The sequence below is a fragment of the Malaclemys terrapin genome, chromosome 3, assembly GCF_027887155.1.
Source record: "Malaclemys terrapin pileata isolate rMalTer1 chromosome 3, rMalTer1.hap1, whole genome shotgun sequence".
NCBI lineage: Eukaryota > Metazoa > Chordata > Testudines > Emydidae > Malaclemys > Malaclemys terrapin.
Genome location: NC_071507.1, coordinates 127103702 through 127127662, shown reverse-complemented (window position 1 = coordinate 127127662; position 23961 = coordinate 127103702). Strand labels below are relative to the sequence as shown.

Genomic DNA, 23961 nt, shown 5'->3' with positions numbered 1-23961 from the left:
CTATCCGGTCTCGCGTGCTGGCTCCACAGCTCCCCTTGGCCGGGAACCGCAGCCAATGGGAGCTGTAGGGGTGGTGCCTGCAGGCGGAGGTAGCATGCAGAGTCGCCTAGCTGCGCCTCCACATAGGAGCAGCAGGGACATGTCACTACTTGCAGGGAGCCACCCAAAGTGACTGTTGCCCAGATCCGGCACCCCACACCCCCTGCCCCAATCCTCTGCCCCGAGCCCCCTTCTGCACCCAAACTCCCCCTCTCTTAGTTAACCAGAATTTTTCACTTCCTGGCATCCCTCACACCCCAAACATGCAGGATTACAAAGCTTTTACTGTACTTATGCTATAAAATGTGACAATTCTGTATCACAAAAGTAAGCAATAGTAGTAAAATGCAAAATCTACCCCAGTTACAAGAATATTAAGAAACAGGAACTCAATATCTATCTTGTCATTCATGGATCCAGGAGCACAAATCAAGCCAGAAATATCAATGTTTACATTAGTAAAACATAATACTCTTTATCTGTCTCCCTCTAGAAGCTCAGAAGTGTCTGTAGGTGGAAAATGTTTCATTTGTTACTTACACAGGAAGATACTAGTTATCTGGCACAAAACAAATTCAGACATTTAATTTGCTATAGCAAATTGTTCTATATTAAGAGGGAAAATCTGATTTACTGCATGAAAAAATTAGAGTTGCCAATGAACATTCAAATTTTGGACACTAATATCTGTTCACTTTTTCAACCATAGTAAGTTTAAACATACCATTAAACCTGATTAAAGAGGTGGGTTTTTTTGGTTTTGGTTTTTTGACACAGCAGTCATGGTAAAAGTGACTGAATTTTACATTTCTGTGCATATTGTCAAGGTTATGCCGCGTAGCAAATTCATCTAAGTTGCTGTATTGGTACATATTGTATGTGCCTAAACACACAACATTCCAAAACACTCTATTTACCAGTGAGATTCAATCTCCTCCATTTTATTTCATACATACTTAATATAATTACACAAAGTTATGTTAAACATTGTTAAGGTTGTAAAGTCAAGCATTCAGAAGTTAGGAAATACCAGAATTGATATTATCTGTACAACCTAAATTCAGGCCCCTTGAGAGTGTGAATTATGATACCATCTTCAATTTCATGATCACATACCACTGGATTTTACAGGACCCCTGCCTTGCCTCATTCAGAGTACAAAATAGACCGTGCTCCACTGATGAATATCTATTCAATATTGTGTATTATCCTCCTTGTTCAATGTGTGGACCTAGGCTTTATTTACTACGCACAATTCAAACCCTGCTCTAAAGACAGAATTATTAGTTTCCTCAAGGGATTTTCTATCGAGCTTATCATTACAGTATGTGTGCTTCAAACATTAAATTATCTTCACAAAACCCCTGTGAGGTGATAGTATGGTTTTATCCCCATTTTATAGCTGAAAAGCTGAGCTAGAGAGAGATTAAGGTCAAAAGCATCCACTAATTTTGGATGCCCAGTTGAGACACCAAGGACCTGTGCTTTCAGACTATATAGCATTGTATAGCACTTAACATATTCAAGCACAGCTCTCATTGACTTAAATTGGAGTTGAGTACTCAACTCTTCTGCAAATCAGGCCCCAGGGTATCATGCTGGGTGACAGAAAATGAGGAACACAATTAATGAGCACCTGTAAAAAGTATGGTTTCAGTGACATGCCCAGCATCACACAGGAACTCCATGGCACAGTCAGGGATAGAGTCCTATTCTTCAGGGGATCATTCAAGTTCCTTAACCAGGAGAGGTTTCAGAGTAGCAGCTGTGTTAGTCTGTATCCACAAAAAGAACAGGAGTACTTGTAGCACCTTAGAGACTAATAAATTTATTTAAGCATAAGCTTTCGTGGGCTACAGCCCACTTCATCAGATCCATGTAGTGGAAAATACAGTAGGAATATGAATATATATATACACAGTAGGAATAGGAATATTCATATTCCTACTGTATATATATATATTCATATTCCTACTGTATTTTCCACTACATGGATCTGATGAAGTGGGCTGTAGCCCACGAAAGCTTATGTTCAAATAAAAGCGTGTGTCTATGTGTATACACACATAGACACACACACGAAACAATGGGTGTTACCATACACACTAGAAGGAGAGTGATCAGTGCAGGAGAGAAAAAACTGTTTGTAGCGGTAATGAAAATGACCCATTTTCAGCAATTGACAAGGAGATATGAGGAACTGCAGGTTTTTTTCCCCAACCTTCCTACTGTCCCCTCCGCCCCCCTACAGTTCCTCACATCTCCTTGTCAATTGCTGGAAATGGGCCATTTTCATTACCACTACAAACAGTTCTTTTTCTCTCCTGCTGATAATAGCTCACCTTAACTGATCACTCTCCTTATAATGTGTATGGTAACACCCATTGTTTCATGGTGTGTGTGTGTGTGTGTCTTCCTACTGTGTTTTCCACTAAATGCATCTGATGAAGTGGGCTGTAGCCCACGAAAGCTTATGCTCAAATAAATTTGTTAGTCCCTAAGGTGCCACAAGTACTCCTGTTTTTAACCATGAGACACCCCCTTCCCGTCCCTTTCTGCAATGCCTTGCCTTATTCACTACACACCTTCCAGCTTCTGCAACAAATGAGGCAGAAGTCTTACAGACAGCAGCCTCCTTTACTACACAACCCTGATTCATCCCCAGAACAGGTCCACCCAATGCACTGAATAAGACAGGAATCCTGTGGGGAAAAAATAGTACGTGATCATGAAATGTATGACTCATAATCCTCCCAATGAAGCTGAATTAAGGCAATTACAGTTAATTTATGCTGAACAATCTGTTCCACCTTGCATTTTGCTGTGATGCTGGCAGAACCTTTCCCAGATCTGAAGAAGAGTTCTGTGTGGCTGGAAAGCTTGTCTCTCTCATCAACAGAAGTTGATCTAATAAAAGATAATGTTTTCACCCCTCAGCTCATAGACCCACCTTGTCTCTCCCATATCCTGGGTCCGACATGGCTAAAACTACTCTGCATATAAAGTTCCACAAAGTCATAAGCAACTGTAAATGGGGTCTTAGAATGGGAAGTACCAGGCAACCTTAACAAAAAGCAGTGCTACTGCTGCTGCCTATCATAAAGAGTATCTAAGGCAATACTATGTCTGGGGAGTACATATGTTCAAAATCCCTGCTTTAAAAGTGAAAACTAAACTAAATCTTAATTATGGAGCCATGACTGGCAACTCCATGCCTAATTTTGCATTCTTGGAAGGAGATGTCTGCCCTTATAGTCTATGTTTTAGTGCTTTATCAACATTTTACACATGCCTTGTAAACTTCTAGATGGGACTACTGTAATATGTGCTATATGGTGCTTGTGAAAGAGTGGGATGTGTGTGCACAAAACTGTAGATTATTTTCTATTGTAACATTTATTTTCTATTGTGCATTGAAGACTTCTAACCTTGCCCCAGGCAATACTATTGAACTGTATTGCAGATAGCCACCCTGCCCAGGAAAGTTGCTTACTGAAAGAGCAATCTGAAGCCATCAACTTTGATAGTTTCCTCAACAGCTGGCCCAACTGCCCTAAACAATGCATTTTCTACACAGAAGTGCCCTTTAGATCTGCAGCCTATCAGCTTGGTCACATGGCAAAAGGAGAGACTGAAGGATGGGGAGGGACAGGCCACCTCGACATACAAGCTGGACATGCAGAGGAATGAGATGACAGGAAATGTTCTATCTAGCCTGAAAAGCAGACAAACTTCCAACTCACAGAACGTGTGAGATCAAACAATCTCAGGATTGTTTTCTAAGATCTGTAATTCTTGAATTCTTTTAAGAGTAAAGTAATTATGGTTAAAAAATTTCTTTGTGTTCCTTGCTTTTGCGTCACATTGTCTGCAATGAGGTTAAACTAGAAGCTCTGGGTGACCACATCTAGATGGAACTGAGGGAGTATGCATAAGCAACTGGGATCTGCGGAGATCTGAGGTACTGGGATAGGGGTCTTTGGCAGCTGGACTGTATTGCCAAGGCATAGCGGGACTGCATAGTCCCTTATCCCAAGGAAGGGCTCAGACAAGGGGTCAAAGCCTGGGGAGTAAACCCGAGAGATTCCGGGCTAGAAACAGTGACTAGATGCTACCCAGACACAGTAGTTGGGTCCACTCATAACAGACTGATGTCCGTACAGTGTAATACCAGGCCAGGTTGTGACAGTGCTACTCTTGAAAGCCAACTATAAATTACAGCTGATGCAAAATGCAGCAGCCAGATTGCTAGGTGGCATTAGTTGCAGAGAGCACGTTAAACCAATCCTTTATATATTGCTGCATCTTTTAATTCACTTTTGGGTACAGTTGAAGGTGTTGATATCAATCTTTAATATTTGACATGTTTTGGGTCCTGGCTATATCAGAGACTGCTCTCTCTCATCATGTACCACAACAAACAGTTGTGATCAGATCATATATTCTAACTAGGGTGACCAGACAGCAAAATGTGAAAAATTGGAACGGGGGTGGGGGTAATAGAAACCTATATAAGAAAGACGCAAAAATCAGGACTGTCCCTATAAAATCGGGACATCTGGTCACCCTCATTCTAACGGTTCAAAAATGCAAACATTGAGGTGCTACCGGCAAGGCATATTCAGTGGAGGACCACAGACTCTAAAGTTTGCTCCTCTGTTGACCTGAGGATGCCAAGGTGTTTTAGGTTTGAGGCACAATGCAAAGCTCCATTTATACTGGATTTTGACTGAAGGGCGGAGTCATGAATGTTTACACTCTGGAGCTTGTCAGGTGGAGAATCTCTTTAGTTTCTGGGTGGTTTTTTAAACCTAGAAACAACGTTAAGGACATTTTAAAAAAAACTGAAAAATTTTTAAACATCACACAATCCAGATGTTTAGACTTTGAAATGTAGCATCAACCACTGCTACCCATTCTGCAACTAGAGTTTATCTTCTTTAAGGTATTCTATAAGGTGATAACATTATAGCTATACAAGTTATAGATTATTTCCTTTTATTTATATGTCCCTACATGTATAATTTGGCATCCTGTTTGCCTCCTTCACTGCACATGTACAATAGACCAAAGATGAGAGAGGTTTCTTTAAGAGTTCTTAAGGCTATGTCTACACTAGAGACCTTACAATGGCACAGCTGTACTGATGCAGCTATGCTGCTGCAAGGTTGTTCGTGTAGCTACTCTATGCCAATGGGAGAGAGCTCTCCCGTCAACATAATGAAACCATCTCCAATGAGCAGCGGAAGCTATGTCAGAGAGAGAAGCTCTTCCACCAACATAGCACTGTGCACACTACCACTTATGCTGGGGAAACTTATGTTGCTATGGGGAGTGTTTTTCACACCCGAGTGACGTAAGTTTTGCTGACAAAAGTGGTAGCATAGACATGGCCTACGGCTATTTCTACGCTACAATCTTAAGTTGACTTACATTAGGTTGACTTACAGCGACTGCATTAATTACCCCAGTGGCTGATGTCCATACTATCCTCCTTCTGTCAGTGGCGTGTAGTCTCACCAGGAGCGCTTCCACCAACTGAAGAGGGGCAGCGTGGGGGACTGAGAGCCAGGACTCTCAGCTTCGTGCAGCTCCCCACTGGGAGCTCGGCTACTCTCTAGGACGTCTCGCCTTCGCACTCCCAGCCAGGAGCAAGGTGGCAGCCCCTCGGGGCTTCTCGCCTCCGTGCTCCCGGACAGGTGTTGGGGAGCAGTGGCGCAGGGCTTCTCACCAGCCACTGGGGGCTTCCTGCCTTCCTGCTCCCAGAGAGGAGCTGCGGGGGCAGGGGAAACTGCCCGGGGCTTCTTGCCTATGGCAGGGAGATCCACCCTGGAAGTCTGGTCAGCTGCCGTGCTCCCAGCAGGGAGCCAGGACCCTGGGAGGGCGGCACGGATGCCAGCGGGGAGCCCAGGTGGCAGACCAAGTCAGGAGCCTGGGTGGCAGCCCAGCTTGGAGCAGAGACCTGGCAGCAGCCAGGCCGGGGAGCTGGCTTTCTTGTCAATTTCACGGCTCAGGAACCATAAAATTGACAACGACAGCCAACAGGGGGATGTAAAGAACAGCGTCTACACAGACACTGCCTTACCCTAGCTACACCGACATAAGTCCTACGCCTCTTGTCGAGGTGGTTTTATTATGTCAGCCTCGCTGGGGAGTTACATTGGTGGGAGGAGCATTTCAGTGTCTACGCCTCCACTGTCTTGTCAATGAAAGCTGACTTTTGTGGTCAAAACTGTGTAGTGTAGACAAGGCTTAAGTCTCTTTGCTCATAAGAATGTGGCAGTTCTTCTCTATACTGACAGTGATTCCTCTTTGTAGTCTTCATACACGGAGGGCTGGTCTACACTGAAAATTTACACCAGCATAGCTACGTCTCTCAGGTGTATCAAAAATCCACACCCCTGAGAGATGCGGCTATGCTGACCTAACCCTCAGCGTAGACAGCACTAGACTGACTTTTGGGGAGGTGGATCAATTACAGCAGGGGTGGGGAACCTCCAGCCCACGGGCCGGATCTGGCCTGCTGCCTAATTTAATCTGGCCTGCGGCACATGTCTGCGCCGGAGGCCAGAAGCTCTGAGCCTCGGCACTGCCCTCCCCAGTCCCCCTGCAGCTTGTGGGTGGAGGGGAGATCAGGGAAGCTCTGCGTGCTGCCCCCGCCCCCAGCACTGGCTCCCATTGGCCGGGAACCGCGGCCAATGGGAGCTGCCGGAGCAGCACCTGCAGGTGCAGGCAGCGCACACAGCCCCCTGGCCCCTCCACCTAGGGGCTGGACATGCCAGCTGCTTCTGGGAGCAGTGCAGAGCCAGGACAGGCAGGGAGCTTGCCTTAGCTCCGCTGCACCGCTGACTGGAAGCCGCCTCAGGTAAGTGCCGTCCAGCCGGAGCCTGCACCCCGAACCCCCTCCCACACCCAAATTCCCACCTCAACACCCTGAACCCAGGTCGGAACCCCCCCGCACCCTAACTCCCTCCCAGAACCAGCCCTAAGCCCCTCCTACACTCCAAACCCCTTGGCCCCAGCACCCCAAACTCCTCATCCCCAGCCCCACCCCAGAGCCTGCACCCCCAGTCGGAGCCCTCACCCTCTCCCGCACCCCAAACCGCTGCCCCAGCCCATAGCCCGCTCCTGCACCAGCCCATAGCCCGCTCCTGCACCCTGAATCCCTCATTTCTGGCCCCACCCTGAAACCTAGGGGAAGCACCAAGCCTCCGTATCCCCTGCAGGATTGTGACTGATTTTTTGGCTTGCGACTGATTTTTTCTGTGGCCCCGATAGAAAAAAGGTTCCCTACCCCTGAACTACAATGGCAGGAGAACCCTCCTGTTGCTATGGTGAATGTCTATGCTGAAGCACTACAGCAGCGCAGCTGCAGCTGTTGTGTTTTAAAGTGCAGACATAGCTTAGGTGAATATTCTGCATTCAGCTACGGTGAACTGATTTTCCATGTTAGCTCATGTACAGTACTTGTAAGAACCATGGACAGAGAGACAGCTTTTCTCTACCCTTTACTGCCCACTTTTACCTGAACGTAGAGCTCTAAGATAGAAGAATTACAACAAGAAAACAGAAGTCCTATATCTTTAGAAAAGGAAGTACAGAAGTGGTGAAAGTGTCCCTAAACCATGTTGTCACTTTACACCTGAACCTAAAGCAGAAGGGACCCCACTGAAGGAGAAAGGACAGTTCAACTGCCAAACCTATTCTGTCAGTGACCTCTTCGCTGAGAAGTGAGGTTTTTACTCATGAAAGCTTTGCCCAAATAAATCTGTTAGTCTTTAAGGTGCCACCAGACTCCTTGTTGTTTTTGCCAACACGAGTTTCTCATGCCGCCCCACACACTTGGGAGACACTCTGGAAAACGTCTCCAGCTCTCTCATAGCTCTCCTTCAAAACCCTCCTTAAAACTCATTTGCTGTGATGCTTACAAAAATTTTGCCAACAGTAGGTGACTAGTGTGTAGAAACCACTGCTTATCATTCTGACCAATACTGTCTCACTGTTTTTCTTTTTTTCTTTTTTTTTTTTTTTTTTTTTAACTCCCCCATCTGCCTGTATACATCTGTTGTCTCATCTTATACTTAGATTGGAAGCTCTTTGGGCCTTCTGTTGTGTGTTTGTACAGTGCCAAACACAGAAGAGTCCTGGTGTATGCCAGGTACTACGGTAACACAAATAACTAAAATGCCAACTATGGCAGTGATTTTTGTGACATGGACACCAATTAGAAGCTGGACACATACCACTGACCCATTTCATATATTAAAGTTAGTGCTGAACAGCCATCGTATGAAAAATTTCAGCCACTACAAGTGAGAGTCATGTTTGAATGGCTCTTTAGTCAGCTAGCAATTCTTTGATCAACATTTAAAAACTCAGTTTACAAAAAAAAGAAGAAGATATGTGCACGTGTGTTCTAGGCTGGTCTATGAAAAAGGAAAAACTGGTGTAGCACCCAGTGAGGGTGGGCTTTTTCCATCATTGTGCTGGGCTTTGTTGTACAATTCTGGGGACATGGCGTATGGTATCAAATCTTTGGTTGTAATATCAACTAATGCTGAAGGTAACTTGGAAACAAATTGAAGTGCTAGCTTGGAAATTAGCAACTGCAGCCAGCCTCCTGCAATGAGAAGCTTAGACTGGAAAAGACAACAACTGAAAAAAAAAGGAAGAGTCAGCTAGAGAAGCATCCTGCAGGCTAACCAAGCAATGATGGATGCGGGAGGAAGCCAATTACTTCTAGTGGTGGCCAGGAACTAATGACAAAACTTTGGGACAGAGTACCATAAATTCACCAAAAAACCCACTTCAGATAAAGAAAAATGCATTGCTCAGAGATTGTGGCTCAGAAAATCCACTGATAGAAGGCCTATGGAAGAAGGGTCCTTTTGCAAGTAGTTGGTCGCAGAGACTTTTCTGGCAAACCTCATCCTGTTTTGTGTATTTCTGGAGAGGCCAAAATTGGTATTGGCATGTAAATCATAGTGACGTGGTCTGCCTCATGGAACATTTCCATTTCAGAATCAACCTGAGAGCAGTTTGTACAAATGAGTGTTTGCTTTTTATGTCCAATCACAGATCATCTTTCTTAGGCCAGGTCTACACTACGGGTGCTATCACGCTGTAGCTATGCAGCTGCAACCTGTAGTGTACACAACAGCAACAGAAGGCATTTCACTGTCCCTGCAGGAATTCCACCTACCTGAGCAATGGTAGCTAGGTCAATGGAAGCATTCTTCTGTTGATCTACCTGCATATACTCCAGGGGTTAGGTATGAATTTTTCATACCCCTGAGCGCCATAGCTATGTCAACCTAAGTTTTAAGTGTAGACCAAGCCTTAAATTGCAATCCTTTAGGTTTTAATTTTCAGATTTGGGGGGAAAAGTTGGAGTATTGTTTGGGAAATGGGATATTCATGAAGGTATAATACACCTAGCAAGTCTAGATGATTGAGGTTTGGCTCATTCCCCCCTCCAAAGTTAGCTACCTAGTGCCCAAATTCAGCCTGTTTTCATGTGGTTTAGGCTACCCTCTGCACTCAAAAAGAACAGGAGTACTTGTGGCACCTTAGAGACTAACAAATTTATTTCAGCATAAGCTTTCGTGGGCTACAGCTCACTTCTTCAGATGCATAGAGTGAAACACACAGACAGTCTCTAAGGTGCCACAAGTACTCCTGTTCCTTTTGCGGATACAGACTAACACGGCTGTTACTTTGAAACCTCTGCACTCAGTTGAACTTCTTCTATGGAAACTTTTCTTGGCACTAGTATTCTTCTGCTTCTACAAACCTGCAACCATTGCATGACTAGAACCTTATCTATGTGGTATGGCCACCATACACAAAAATAAACTGCAACTTTTTATATCTTTTAAAAGATGTACCTTTGCTATTTGATTAATCTATTAAAGTAACTTAACCGTTCTAACTACTTAACTCAGATGACAGGCGCAACCACTGGAATTTTTGATGAACTACTGCAAAAGCTATTGGTCAACATATCAAGAGGTCACGGGTAAAATTAGCCTGCACCAGAAAGGTTATGGAGTATTTCCTTCGGGTATGGACTAGTGTAGTGACTAGAGTGACCTGTGAGATTTCTAACATGAAACAAAATTTTTGAGGGAGAAGGTTAGCAGTTTTGACAATGGAAGAGCTTGATTCAAGAATGGTGTTTTTAAATCGATTACCACAAAATTATCAAGAAACTAGCCCCAACACAACATTCTAGGTTATCATGATGCATTTGCAATTAATCCAAAATTGTAAATACTTTGACTACTTACTGTCATTGTTTGCCTTGTCAATGTGATCAAAACAGTGACTAGCGATCCCACTGTAATATTGTTGCTATCTTCATCATCCAAAACTAAGGTCAAAGAAAAGTGATACTTCCATTTAACCTTTGTTTCTTAATCAGTTTCGTATTTATTTTTTAAATTAAGCATTACTTCAGTGACAGATAAAAGTGTCAGTGTAATCACAAATCTTCCAGAGAATATTTAACAGAAAATAATCTGAAAATATTTGCAAGAATAAAGACTTTTATCTGCATCATTAAACAGTCTCTATTACCTAGAATACATTAACAGAATGAGGATCAATAACTGCATAAAACTACACGAAGTAAACATTGAGGTTGTGATTTAAGTTGTAGGAAAGTTAGGGTATTCAAAGTTAGTTATGATTCCCACAGCATCCATAACTATGTAGCATTGTATATTAAAACATAAAACTTTCATATTATAAAATACCACATATGAGCAAAGGGACTAAGTTACAGTTGTTCCGGGAACCATAACTATGATTTTCCTGATCTTTGAATGATTAATATCTCAATTTCAAAGGTGCATTAAGAGTCATGCACTTTATTTTTTCTCCCTCTTTTTGAAAAGGAATTAAGGAACAGAAATGAATAGTTTGACTATAATATTGATCAGAAGACCTACAGTACGGTCAGCAGACATATGGGTTCATATCTTAGAATGCAGTAATGTTGAATGTTCAGTCTACTGACTGAAAACTACTACATTTTTATTCTGGTATGAAAAATAAAAGTATTCCTCAAATAGTTTTTCACACATCCATTACCTATAATTAGAAGTAGAAACAGTTAATCTGGGGAGGAGCAAAAAGTTAAATCCTCCTTGGCACAACTTCTTAAATATGTGTATTTGTCAAATGCAAAATGTGCGTGGGGAGGCGTAGCTTGCCAGAACATATGGGGATACAAGTTTGTCAAGGACACTCTGACAATTATGAACACAATTAACAACAGCACTCTGTGCCCACGAACCACTGGAAAAGGTAAGATACTGATTTGAAAGTGCATGGTATATTGTTTTTACTTATTTTTACAATTTGAAAAACTTAAGTTCACCAGGTACATATGCCTTACTGAGGACTATGTATATGCCAAATCCAACACTAGGCTAGCTGAACAAAACGTGTCAGATTTTGGAAAACACAAATTTTGGAAGACCATTCTATGCAAATATTTTTGACCTTTATCTCAAATTCCTTGTGAGGAAGGTGACCAATGATCAGTTCACCTTCCACTGAGAGGCAGCCTAAAGGCAATCGTTTAACAGCACAGTAACTTCAGAGAGCAAGTGAAGGAAAGTAACATATGCAATTGAAACTATAGTGAATTTTAGCCAAGTACTATGTGGTTATCCCAAGCAGAATACACTCATCACACAAGGTTAACACACCTTCCCTCTCACAAAAATACCCTCAACTCTTTAATGACCTGGGTCTCGATTTAATGTCTCAAATAAAAAAATGTATAGTTTGATATTTGGACTAAGCAGAAGCATGAAATCCTTAGCCATCTTTTTTCTTTAATGTTACAAGGCAAAAGATACAAAGGTTTAAAAATAAAGTGCCATCTCAACCATTATTATACGCTGCTTTTTCAATGCTAAATCAAACAATTAAATGCTACATCAGTCCCTCTAGAGGAAACTGCTGATGGCCTGGAAATACGTAAAATGCTTTAATGTACTTCATTTTCCTCAAATTATAAATCTGAAGTGCAAGAGCCTGTCATTCAGAAAAGTCTGCCATTTTCCAGGTTACATAAATAATGTAAGGAATTGGGGTTTCAGAGTCCTCACTGCTTACTGCCGGCAGACTATCAAATTGTCAAGAGGGATGACATATACAGCAATGAAACAACCTCCCATCTTACCTTGTGGCTTTATATCTATGGTGATATGTGGAAAACTACCTAATACAGCCATAACTTCATCATATTTTTCATCTTCAAGGAAGTGCAGTAAGTTGCGGCGATCAGATCCTTTCAAACTCACCATGTCCTGGATACTTTTGATTTTGAACTTGGTTAAAAAAAGAAAAAAGAAAAATACTAAAAAGAACATTTCACAAAACTAAATTCTAGTTAATGTAATCATTTGTGTATTACAGCAGCGCTGACACAAGCAAATTGTTTATTTGATTCATTCCCACTAAAAGGATTACAAACCTTGAAATAAAGTAGAAATTAAATTTCTGTTCCATTAATTGTTACATTTTCTTATTCTGATACTCCTCCATAATCGTATCTAAAATGTACCTTCTTCAGAAGTAGGTTCAGGAACTATGCAATTAACTCAACAGAGGTTTGATATTTCAGTTACACTCTCACGAAAAACTGTAGATTATATTTTATTGGAGGCACAGTCTGATCTCACTAAAGTAAGCAAGATGTTCTGTTTTGTCCAGTATACCTATCCCATGCTTAACCATAGCCAGAGCCGGTGCAAGGAAGTTTCGCGCCCTAGGCAATACTTCCACCTTTAGCCCCCCCCCCACCCTCCAGCCCTATGGCAGTTCCCCTACCCCCGAGGTGCCCCACCCGCGGCAGCTTCCCTCCCCCCCCGGGGAGCCATGCGGCACCTCCCCACCGCAGCTCACCTCAGCTCCGCCTTCTCCCCGAGCACGCCGCCCCTGCTCCAATTCTCCTCCTCTCCCAGGCTTGCGGCGCCAAACAGCTGATTGGCGCTGCAAGTCTGGGAGGCGGGAGAAGTGGAGCAGCGACCGCATGCTCGGGGAGGAACGCTGTAAAAAAATTGGGGGATACCGCTTTTTGGCGCCCTAGACAACCGCCTAGTTTGCCTTAATGGTAGCACCGGCCCTGACCCCATACCACAGATGGTAACTCCTGTTACCTGTGGTGAACAGTCACTCTCCTTTTTATTTATAAGGCAAACAGTGATACAGTTTAAGGAACATAAAGCACAAGGACTCGTGAGGTATTGCATTCCTGAACAAATGCTTTTTATTCTGTGAACTATTAATAAGTTTGCTTCGTGAGAGACAGAGGCAGGTTAAAGGAGATAACGGAAAGATAAAAATGACTGAGCATTATCTGTAGTTTTATACCTTTTTATGATTGGAAACTCGCCTAAGATTGTCCTCTTCAATGTGAGGGAGCTGCAGAAGGGGAGACTTGAATTGCTGAAGCCCTTGGACAGCCATCTGGGAAAGCTTCATACAGTTTTCCAAAGATCCCAATGATGGAGCACGAAACTCCCTTTCTTGGGGAGAATGAATTTTACAAGATCATTTTTTACATGTTTTTCCAGTATACTTTGGACATGTATAACACTACATGTTAAATTAAAATATTTTGATCAGCCCAGCAACTTTAAAAGTTCATAAAGAAAGATGTACCTTACAGTATAAAGAAAGTGTCATATGCATTGTAAAGCTTATAGTTACCATTTGAGCCTAGTATTGATGGCCCTCTTCCTATAAAATGTATTACAGTATAGTTTAGCAAACAATTTAGCGCCTGTTATTTTTCTTTCTTCAGGTTGTGCCAAACTAGTCAAAGGGATATATGAGAGGATGATTTCTTTCCTAACCATTATAGGTTGATCAAGACATCAAGGAGAGAGGTGGGGTAGCCTGCCTATTGATTACAATCAAACAGCTTTCAGTTCTAATTTTTAATAAGAGGATTAAGCACCAGGATTACAAATTCCTGTGATAACAGAAACTAACTAGTTTGCTTTAGAATATTTTTGCAAAATCCCTCCAGAGAGACGGCAGCATTTTAAAAATAATTAACTGAAACATTAATTTGGGGAGGTTACTGGTATTTTTAAAAACAAACTGGGAAAATATGCTTATAAATGTCCCACATATACTCTATATACACACACCTTGTAAACGTTAATAAGGGCCCTAACCATAGTTGAGTGCAGGTGCACAAAAGAACTGGTTATGTTTTACCAGTGTTTTTTAAGCCACAAGTAAAAAAAGAAAATACTTGTAATGTTACAAATACTTATATATGATTCTTCTCTTGCAGAGTATTTTTAATACTTATATTTGAAGGAGAGGACAGAGCACTTATAACTGAAATGCTGACTAGACCTTAGAGTCACCGAAGGGGTAAGATCAGGTATTGAGGGTGCATCTCAATGCACTTGTTATTTTCCAAAGATCTGTAACTCTACTATGGAATGGCAATGCCACAATGCATCGGGGATATGGGGTCATCAGGCATTAATCAACCACAAGACAGTGTAGGGGAGGGTTCTAACACAGAAAGGGGGATATTCACTGCTTTAAGTATACCTACACTTGGAGCCAGGTGTGATTGCCAGCTCACATAGGTGTATCTGTGCTAGCTCTGCTTAAGCTAGCACACTAAAAATAGCAGTGCAGCCAGGGTAGCATGGATGGTGGCTCAAGTATGTTGCCCAAATACTGTTGTAGGAGCAGCAGTGATCTATATGCTCTGTATAACCTGTATGTTCAAAAGGTCTGTTACACCTTCCTCCCCCCCCCTGTTTCCTCTCCCTCTTTGAATACCTGTGAAGTGGCTTTCCCCCTCCCCCTCCCTCCTGGAATGCTTGTGGAATGAATGGGCTGCCTGAACAGCTGGAAGATCAAAAGAGCTCCCAGGTAGACAAGGTGTCTGGGACTCTAATTAAGCAGCGCTCACACACCCAATGCATGGACACTGTCTGAAGTGGAGTGTGACCAACCAGACGCGGCCAAGTCATCTCTAGTCATAGGCCATGCGGAGCAGGTCCTTAAAAGGGGAAGGGGCCATGTGCTCAGTAGTACACTGACAAGCTTGTAGCTCCCGTAAAGGCCCTTCGCCCGGACCGCCTGGCCAGTGGTTCGCCGCGTTGCATTTCATCGTGCCTCGGGAAGACTTACCTTCAATCACACCATAGCTGCACTGTGGGACACTTACCTTGAGGGATCTGGACATCTCCAATGCCATGCCCGTCCTGGGAGCATGAGTACGCGAGTGTGACCCCCCCCCCCCCGCTTTCTTTTGCTATCAGTATCTATCAGATAGCTTAGCTATCAGTATAATAAACGTGCTGCTTTCTGCCATACTCTGGTGGGTCATTAGTCCTCCCTAAGCTTACTAGCTGGCCCAATTTCGGGTAACAAATACAACCTACCCGGACCCCACTGGTATGTACTAAGGGTGGCTAGCCTGGGCCACCACTCACCACTGCCTGTACAGTAACTCCCCACTTAACGTCCTCTCGCTTAACGTTGTTTTGTTACGTCCCTGCTCCATTACAGAACATGCTCGTTTAAAGATGTGCAATACTCTGCTATAACGTCGTTTGGCCGCCTGCTTTGTCCACGGCTGGCAGCCCCCCTATCAGCTCCCCTACTCCCCACCTCCAGCGTCTCCCGCCCGCCACCAGACCCCACGGATCAGCACCTTCCCCCTGCTCCCCCCGCCTCCTGCCCGCAGCAATCAGCTGGTTTGCGGCATTCAAGAGGCAGGGGAGGGAGGGTGGAGGCTGTGCGCCACATCCTCGCTCCTCCTCCCAGCCTCCTGAACACCACAAGACAGCTGATTGCCCCAGGCAGGAGGCAGAGGGAGCAGGGGGAAGGCGCTGATCCGCGGGGTCCATCAGTGGGTAGGAGGTGCGGGGAGGGAGAGAGGGGGCGTAGGGGACCTGATGGGGGCTGTCAGCCTGATTAATACCTGTATTAAATTGCTTGTTTAAAATTATTTAAAATGTATATAATGCCTTTTGTCTGGCAAAAAAAAATTCCCTGGAACCTAACTCCCCCATTTACATTAACTGTTATGGGAAAATTGGATTCGCTTAATGTTGCTTAACATGGTTTTGCTTAAAGTCGCATTTTTCAGGAACATAACTACAATGTTAAGTGAGGAATTACTGTATTACCATACGCTAGCTCAATATAAGCTAACGTGATGATGTCTACTTCCGAGCTCCAAGTGTAGACACACCCTTACAGTGCAAATGGGGAAGCATGGGAGACATAATTCTTCAGAAAGATCTTTTCCATTGAGAACATAAGGCAGTGGTGGGCAATCTGCAGCCCGTCAGGGTAATCTGCTGACGGGCCATGAGACGGTTTGTTTACATTGACCGTCTGCAGGCACGGCCGCCCGCAGCTCCCAGTGGGCGTGGTTCGCAGTCTGCAGCCAATGGGAGCTGCGGGCTGCAGGAACGTGCTGGTCGCCGCTTCCTGCAGCTCCCATTGGCTGGGAACGGCGAACCGTGGCCACTGGGAGCTGCGGGCGGCCGTGCCTGCGGATGGTCAATGTAAACAAACCATCTCACGGCCCGTCAGCAGATTACCCTGACAGGCTGCAGATTGCCCACCACTGACATAAGGGGATGAGAAATATCTAAATATACAATAGCAATGTTTTCCCATAAGCTCAGCAACTCTTTAAAGGCAGGCCCAATAAAGAGTGAGATTTTCTAGTTTAAATACAATATAATAAGATTTCTTCCTTACCTTCACGGCTACGCGCCATTATTATTAACTGGCAGATTACGTTAATCATTTCTTGAAGTAAAGCAGGACACTTTTTCAGGATAAATTGCTGATCTGCAAGATGAATGATTTGATAAAACCCTCAGATTCTCTGCTTACTCACTATTTTCTCTAACTGTGTCCATCCCACCTCTGTCCACTGTTATTATTTATAAAATCACCTACTCAGTCCCACCCCCTATTTCTTTTTCTTCTCTCCATGCAATTGTCTAACATACGTGTATTTTAAACCACAACGGGTCTGAATCTGCCAGATGCTGGTCACACTCAACTCCCACCACCTTCCAACAATTCAGAAGTATTTATATAAGAATTCTCAAAGGTTACACATTTCAATAAAAGTCAGACAACAACATTTAGAATGTCATTTTAAACGAACTTTTAAAAAAATATTACTCTTAAAGGTTACATACTAAGGAAAAAAATAGGCTTATGCTCTTTTTGACTCTTCCACGTCAAGGCCTGAAAGGTTTTTAAATCAAAGTTTTTTCTACTTGTATTTTACAACAGAAATTAAATCGTCACATGTTGGAAGACACGACAGAGAACTAGAGAAATTATGACATCACAAGAATCAGACTGAAAATGGAGCAACCGAGAAGGAAAGGGATTTTTAGTCAGACTATTTAAAAAAGATGTTTAGTTACACGTATAGTAATTGTTCTTCAATATGTGTTGCACATATATACATTCCACGACAGATGTATGTGTGCCCAACGCACTCAAATTGTGACTTTTGCCAGCTGTACCAGCAGGCAGCATATGCATCACTCTATTGCCATGTGTCGAACCAAGCAGATGAAGTGGGCATGGTCACTGCCTCCCTCTTCATTCCTTCATACGATCAGTAAGCTAAACCCGAAGTAATGGGGAAGGTGGGAGGGTCGTGAAAAGCTCTTATGCAAAACACATCTCAAAGAACAGCTACCGTACATGTAAAGTAACGGTCTTTTCTCCTTCAAGTGATTGTGAATATATACATTGCATTGTAAGTGATTCACCAGCAGTTTCCTTACAGGTGGTGGGACTTTAGACTACTTGAAGAGAGACCGCAATACTGACTTGCTGAAGTTTACATGATCTCTGGAAGCTTAAGTAATAGCATAGTGTCTAAAGACATTATGCACAGATGACCACGTTGCTGCTTTGCAAACGTCCACTTAGAGGAATGTTGCTCAGAAAAGCTAATGAAGCAGAACGAGTCCTAGTGGAGTAGAGGTGTTATCCTTGGCAGAAGACATACCTTTGGCAGATTGTAACAAAGCTTGATACATTCAGAAATCTAGTGTGAAATATGCAGGCTGTAACAGGTTGCCCTTTAGTCCTGTCAGCATGGGCTACAAAAAGTCTAGGGGAAATCTGAGGATACATTTACACTGATAAAAACCCACAGAATCGAGTCTCAGAACCCAGGTCAGCTGACTTGGACTCACAGGACTCCAGCTGTGGGGCTAAAAATTGCAGCGTAGCTGTTCAGGGTTGGGCTGGAGCCGGGGCTCTAAGACCCCACGAGGGAGGAAGGTCACAGAGCCTGGGCTCCAGCCCAACCCTGAACAGCTATGCTGCAATTTTATAGCCCGGCAGCCTGAGCCTTGCAAGCCCAAGTCAGCTGACCTGGGCCAGCCAGAGGTCTTTTATCACAGTGTGGACATAGACTGAAAGACTATGTGGTCCAGGTAAAAATGCCAGAAGCTTCTGAATATTTAAGGTATGAAATTTTTCTTCAGCCTTAGAAGAATGAGGTTTCAGAAAGAACACTGGGAGATGAATAGTCTGGTTAGAAGTAGACTGCAGAGAACACTTTAGGCGGAAATTTTGGATTTAGTCTAAGCAAGACATTGTCTTTGTGGAGTACTGTAAAACAAGGGTCAGCTACAAGCGCCTGGAGCGCCGACACCCTCCTTGCAAAAGTAATTGCTACCAAAAATGCTTTATTTTCTTTTTTAGCAGGGACAGAGATGTTGTTGCCAAAAGTTCAAAGGGGAAACCCATCAAAAAGAGACAATACCAAATTCAGATCCCATGATGGTCCTGGATTAGACAGAAGGGTTCCTGTGAATAAGCCCTTTCAAATTTATACACCTATGGATGTAAAAAGATAGAAAACTCATCCATTGGTGGGCATACTGCAGAAATAGTTGCTACATGGAGTCTCACTAAACTGATAGAGACCAGAAGATTTCAGGTGCAATAGGTAATCCAATATAGGTCTAATTTCTGTACTCTCATGATAACTGATAAGATTCTGCTCAAACTGAAAACCTTCATTTTGCTGCCTATGTGGTTCTGCTGGAATCCTTTCTGCTGTTCACCAGAATGGCTCTGACATCTCAAGAGCAGACCCTCACCTCGTTGCTCAACCAGAGATTGTCCATGCCACAAGGTGAAGAGATTGCAGCTTGGTTTGCAATTCTGAGATAAGCAAACCTCAACCTATGAGTAGTTGAATTCAGAGTTGATGTAGGTCCAGATAGCAATACTGCCTTGGCCAGGCAGCTGCTACAAGGATTATGATTGCCTTGTTTCTTTTTGGCTTCCTCGTCACCCTGGGAATCAGGATTGGAGAGAATGTGTACAGCAGATAGCTCGACCAGGGAAGAAGAAAGGCACTTGTCACAGAATCCCAACCACAACCTGCTTTGGAACAGAACCTCCTGCAGTTGTTATTCAGGTTGATTGCAAAGAGATCTATTGTCGATGAAAGATCGACTGCAGAATGTCCCACTTTATTGGCCACTTGTCATGATAGTCTAAGATCCTGCTGAGAGAATCCGCAACAGTGTTCCTCACTCCTGGAAGGTGACAGTCCATTAGGGAGATCTTGTTCTTTATATAGAAGTTGCACAAGGTGATCTCTTCTTGGCACATTTGAGGCAACCCTACACCTCTATGCTTGTTCAGATAAAACATAGCAGTGATGCTGTTGGGGAGAACGTGACTCAGTTGACCCCAATGGTGGTAATGAATGTTTTGCAGGCCCAATGAATGGCTCAAAGCTTCAGCACATTTATATGGAGCTAAACTTTCTGAGGCACCCAAATATGTGAGCCTGAAGTTGACCCAGATGTGTCTCCCCCACACCCAAGCCCTTTGTGAATGCAGCTGTTACCAGAGTCATAGCTGGTTCTGGTGGTAAGAAAGGAAACCCTCTCTGCATACATTTGGAGAGCCTAAGCAGAAATTCAAGGACTGAAGCACTCGTGCAAGTACACCCATCAGCATATCCAGTGAATGTCTGTTCAGAAATACGGAGTGAAACCAGGCCTACAGACATCTGAGGTGAAGTCTGGCATGCTGAATCACATAGTAGGTGCATGAGGCCACGTCTCCCAACAGCTGAAAATACAAATACACTGCTGTCTTTGTCTTGAACTTGAGGTTCTCTAGCAGAGAGACTATGGATTGGAACCTGTCCGTCAGGAGGTAAACAATGGCAGTTGCAGCATCAAGATCCAACCCTATAAAATTTATTTTCTCTGTTGGCTGCAGCATCAATTTCTCTACAATCAGGTTTAGAGCTAAACAAAAGAACACGTCTGATGACAAGGATATTGTTTTAGATATGGCACCTCGACCTTCCCCAAACTAGCCAGTTGTCTAGGTACAGAAATATTTGAATTCCTAGACTGCGACCAACATCATATACTTTATGAACTGCTTGGGGTGGAGGACAGGCCGAAGTAGCGTGTAATAGTAGTCTATCGGGAATCAAAGAAATTTTCTGTGGCCATGTAAAAGTAAGTATTCTACACAGCAAGGGCAGCATAACAATCTCCAAGGAAGGGATAACAGATGCCAGGATGACCATTCTGAATGTCATCTTTTCAATAAATCTGTTCAGCATTATTAAGTCCAGAATGGGTCAAAGACTACCTTGCTTTCCGGGAATCAGAAAGTAGAGGGAATAGAAACTTTCCGTGTGTGTTGATAAGAAGTTTCCTCCATTGCCCCCAGTTCCAGTTACTTCTTGATGTAAAACAGCCTTGTGAAATGGGTCCCTGAAAAGGGACAGGGAAGGTGGGTTGGTGAAAGGGAAGGAGATGAACCAGATAACATATCCCTTCTTTACTGTGCTGAATACTCACTTGTCTGATAGAATCTGCCCATGCAGCGTAAAAGAGAGGTAGGTGCTTCGTAAATGGAGGATCTGCATATAGAACAGGGGTTCTCAATGTTTTTCTTTCTGAGGCCTCCCCACAACATGCTATAAAAATTCCAGGATCCAGCAGGGGGGTGACAGGGCTCCAGGCTTCAGCTATGGAGGACGGGGAAGCTCAGAGCTTCAACCCTGTGGGTCTGGTGGCTTCTGCCCCACAGGGCGCTGGGGCTCAGGGCTTCTGCCCCATGGGGCACCGGGCTTTAGCTCTATGGGGCTGGAATCTTCAGCCCCGCAGGGCTAGGGGACTTCTGTTCTGTGGGGCTGGCAGTTCAGAGTTTCTGCCCTGCAGGGCACCAGGGTTCAGGACTTTAGCTTCCAAGGCGCAGGGTTATTGGCTTCAGCCCTGAGGGTAAGGGGTTTTGAGGACCCCCTGTAACGGCTGGTGGACCCCGAGTTGAGAACTGCTGATGTAGAAGATGAGACATGGTTAGTATGCTGTCCTTGATCAAGATGTTGGAATGACTGTTTTGAAGCCACTGACGTTTGGTGAGAAGGGCTTGCTTCAGACTGTTCCAATGGTGACATCTAGGAGGCTTAGATCTCCTTCAAGAGGCATCCTAAGGTCTCTGCTATACTGGTTCTATACTGCGTTTGGAGCTTCAACTGCTTTCCCTTTGTCACTCGGGTGTAGCCACCCAGTGAACGAAGGGTGGGACAAGAATATTTTAAAAGTGTACATTGTGACATCATTCTTCCAGGAAAATGATTTAGCACCTTCAAACAGTAGATCTTCGCTTGTATTTTGTAGCTCTTTTGGGATGCCACAGGCCTGCAGCTAGGAAGATCAATTTCATTGAAATAGCTGTAACCATTGAAAGTGACGTGATAGTTGCTTGGAGGGGTGTGTGAGCAGTGAGATGATCTTTGGATACCATAGCCAAAAACTGATTCCTACATTCCTTGGGCAGTTTGTCCACAAATTATGAAACTGCTGACCAGTTAATAAAAGGTATATTTGGATAACAATGCCTGCTAATTTGACACCCTCATTTGAAGGCTCATGGTGGTATAAGTCTTGCTGCCACATAGGTCCAGTCTCTTTACGTTAGCCTTAGGAGGAGACTACTTCTGTGACCACTAGCATCTGGAATGGGGTATGTAAAGAAACACTCAAATTACTGCTGGGAGATTTGGCATCACATACCTGTTTGACAGTGGGTGGAACAGAGACTGGTGTCTGCCACAGGGGTCTTTGCAGGCTCTGGTAAGGCTACATTAATGGCAAGAGAAACCCTTCCTGGAGCAGGAGTTTGTGAAATGTCCAGTAGTTTGTGTGGGTTGTCTTGAACAAGTTCTGCCTGCATCCCCAGAGATCTTGCCACTCTCCTAACAAGGTCCTAAAAAACCTTAAAGTTCTCAGGAAGAGGATGTGGACTCTGGGTTATGGCCTCATCCAGGAAAGAAGAAGAAATATATGGGAAAACTCCCGGGGCTTCTTCCTAGTCTCCTCTTCCTCTATGGGCTCCAATGAAGAGGGAGGTTGTGGACTTGGAGGAGGATCTTCTCTAGGTACTACAAGTACAGAAGATGATGATTTTCTCCTGGACTGAGTGGCCCACAGGGGGCTAGATGCTCTTGAAGCAGACCAAGGGGCCCAATAAGGCCAAGGAGAACAGTCCAGTCTTTGTACTGCCTATGGTGAAGTGTACCACAGTAAGGAATCATTATAACAACGTTCTTGCTCTAGGGGTTGGATATTTCTAGAGTGTTGTCTGCATGAAGAGCTGAAAGACCTTGCTGGAAATATGGAATCATGGTCAGACTCTGAGGAGGAGAAAACATAACCCCCTGATAAATGGTAGAAGAATCCGTGTAGGCACAGCAGCGGTGATACATGGTACTGTCCCAAAGGTATCAAAGTCAAAGATGTAGCTGACCGTGCCAGTGGATAAGGCAGTCAGAATGCAGACAGGTGAGTTGACACACATTATGCTAGTGGGGCCGATGTAGCATGCATTGATGAAGTGGATGGAACTGTCAGTATTGTAGTGGTAAGTGAAGTCAACAGTGATGATGAAGTTGAGATGATTGGGATTGGACAATGCAACAGTGAAAGTTCATGAGAGGTGGAGACACAAGATCTCTTGTCATCAAGAATGCCTATGGCATTGACTGCACCAAGAGAGGAGGTAAGTATTTGGCCACTAACACTGGCGGTGCTGGACCTGACAGTGTTGGGTCGAAGATCTCTCCAGCAGGGGTGAAAGCAGCAGTCTTGATTGCCCCAGTGGAGCCAGAATCAACAATGTCACCTCAGATAAAATCGGTGAGCGTCAGTGCTTACAACCAGACCTTGCCTCTGCACCGGAGGACTTTTTCAGAGCCTTTTTGTGAGAAGAAGAGTGAGACTCTGAAAGTTCATCAGTCTCTGAACCAGGAGGGTTTTGAGTGCTTCAAGGAGGCTGCAGAAGAAGAAGAATGACATTTCTCACTCAATTTTGTTTTCAGGCTGAGGCAGCTGCGTGGCACTCTTTTTGGATGAACTCTCCAGCCTCTCACCATCAGATTCAGGCAGTGAAGAGGCACATGTTGCCTTATTGAGAAGATGCACTTTAAAGGCAGAAATCCCTTTGTTCTTGTTGGGAAGGAGGTAAAAATAGGACATTGTCCCTCACATGTTCCTCACCTAATCAGATTAGGCAACTTTTTGCATGTGTCACTAACAAGGATCACAGCCCTGCACATGGAACATGGTTTGAAACCTGGGGATTGCCACACATTAAATCCCAATTAACTACTTTACTAACTACACTAAATTTAAGCTACAATGATGTTCAACATAATTTATTTTGAAGACTGGTTAACCAAAGCTCAAGAGCAACAGAGCTCCAACTCTCACTACAGTCAATAAGAAATTTAGAGGGAGGTGGCGACCATGCCCCTTTATTCCCTCGGCTTGGCACATGAGAATAGTGGAGGCCGGCCCACCTGATGGTACAGCTGACAAAAGTCAG

General features: G+C 43.9%; 1 protein-coding gene across 1 annotated transcript in view; it reads right to left on the bottom strand.

Annotated features, from left to right (window-relative positions):
* The window catches only part of SEC63 (SEC63 homolog, protein translocation regulator), a 121384-nt gene that overhangs the window by 23055 nt on the left and 74368 nt on the right, over nucleotides 1-23961 (bottom strand). Inside the window, exons 11-14 of the mRNA XM_054022238.1 lie at nucleotides 16810-16902; nucleotides 13429-13583; nucleotides 12236-12383; nucleotides 10329-10411 (exon numbers count right to left, since the gene is read on the bottom strand). Of these exons, the coding sequence (XP_053878213.1) occupies nucleotides 10329-10411; nucleotides 12236-12383; nucleotides 13429-13583; nucleotides 16810-16902 (479 nt within the window). The remainder of the gene's footprint in view (nucleotides 1-10328; nucleotides 10412-12235; nucleotides 12384-13428; nucleotides 13584-16809; nucleotides 16903-23961) is intronic.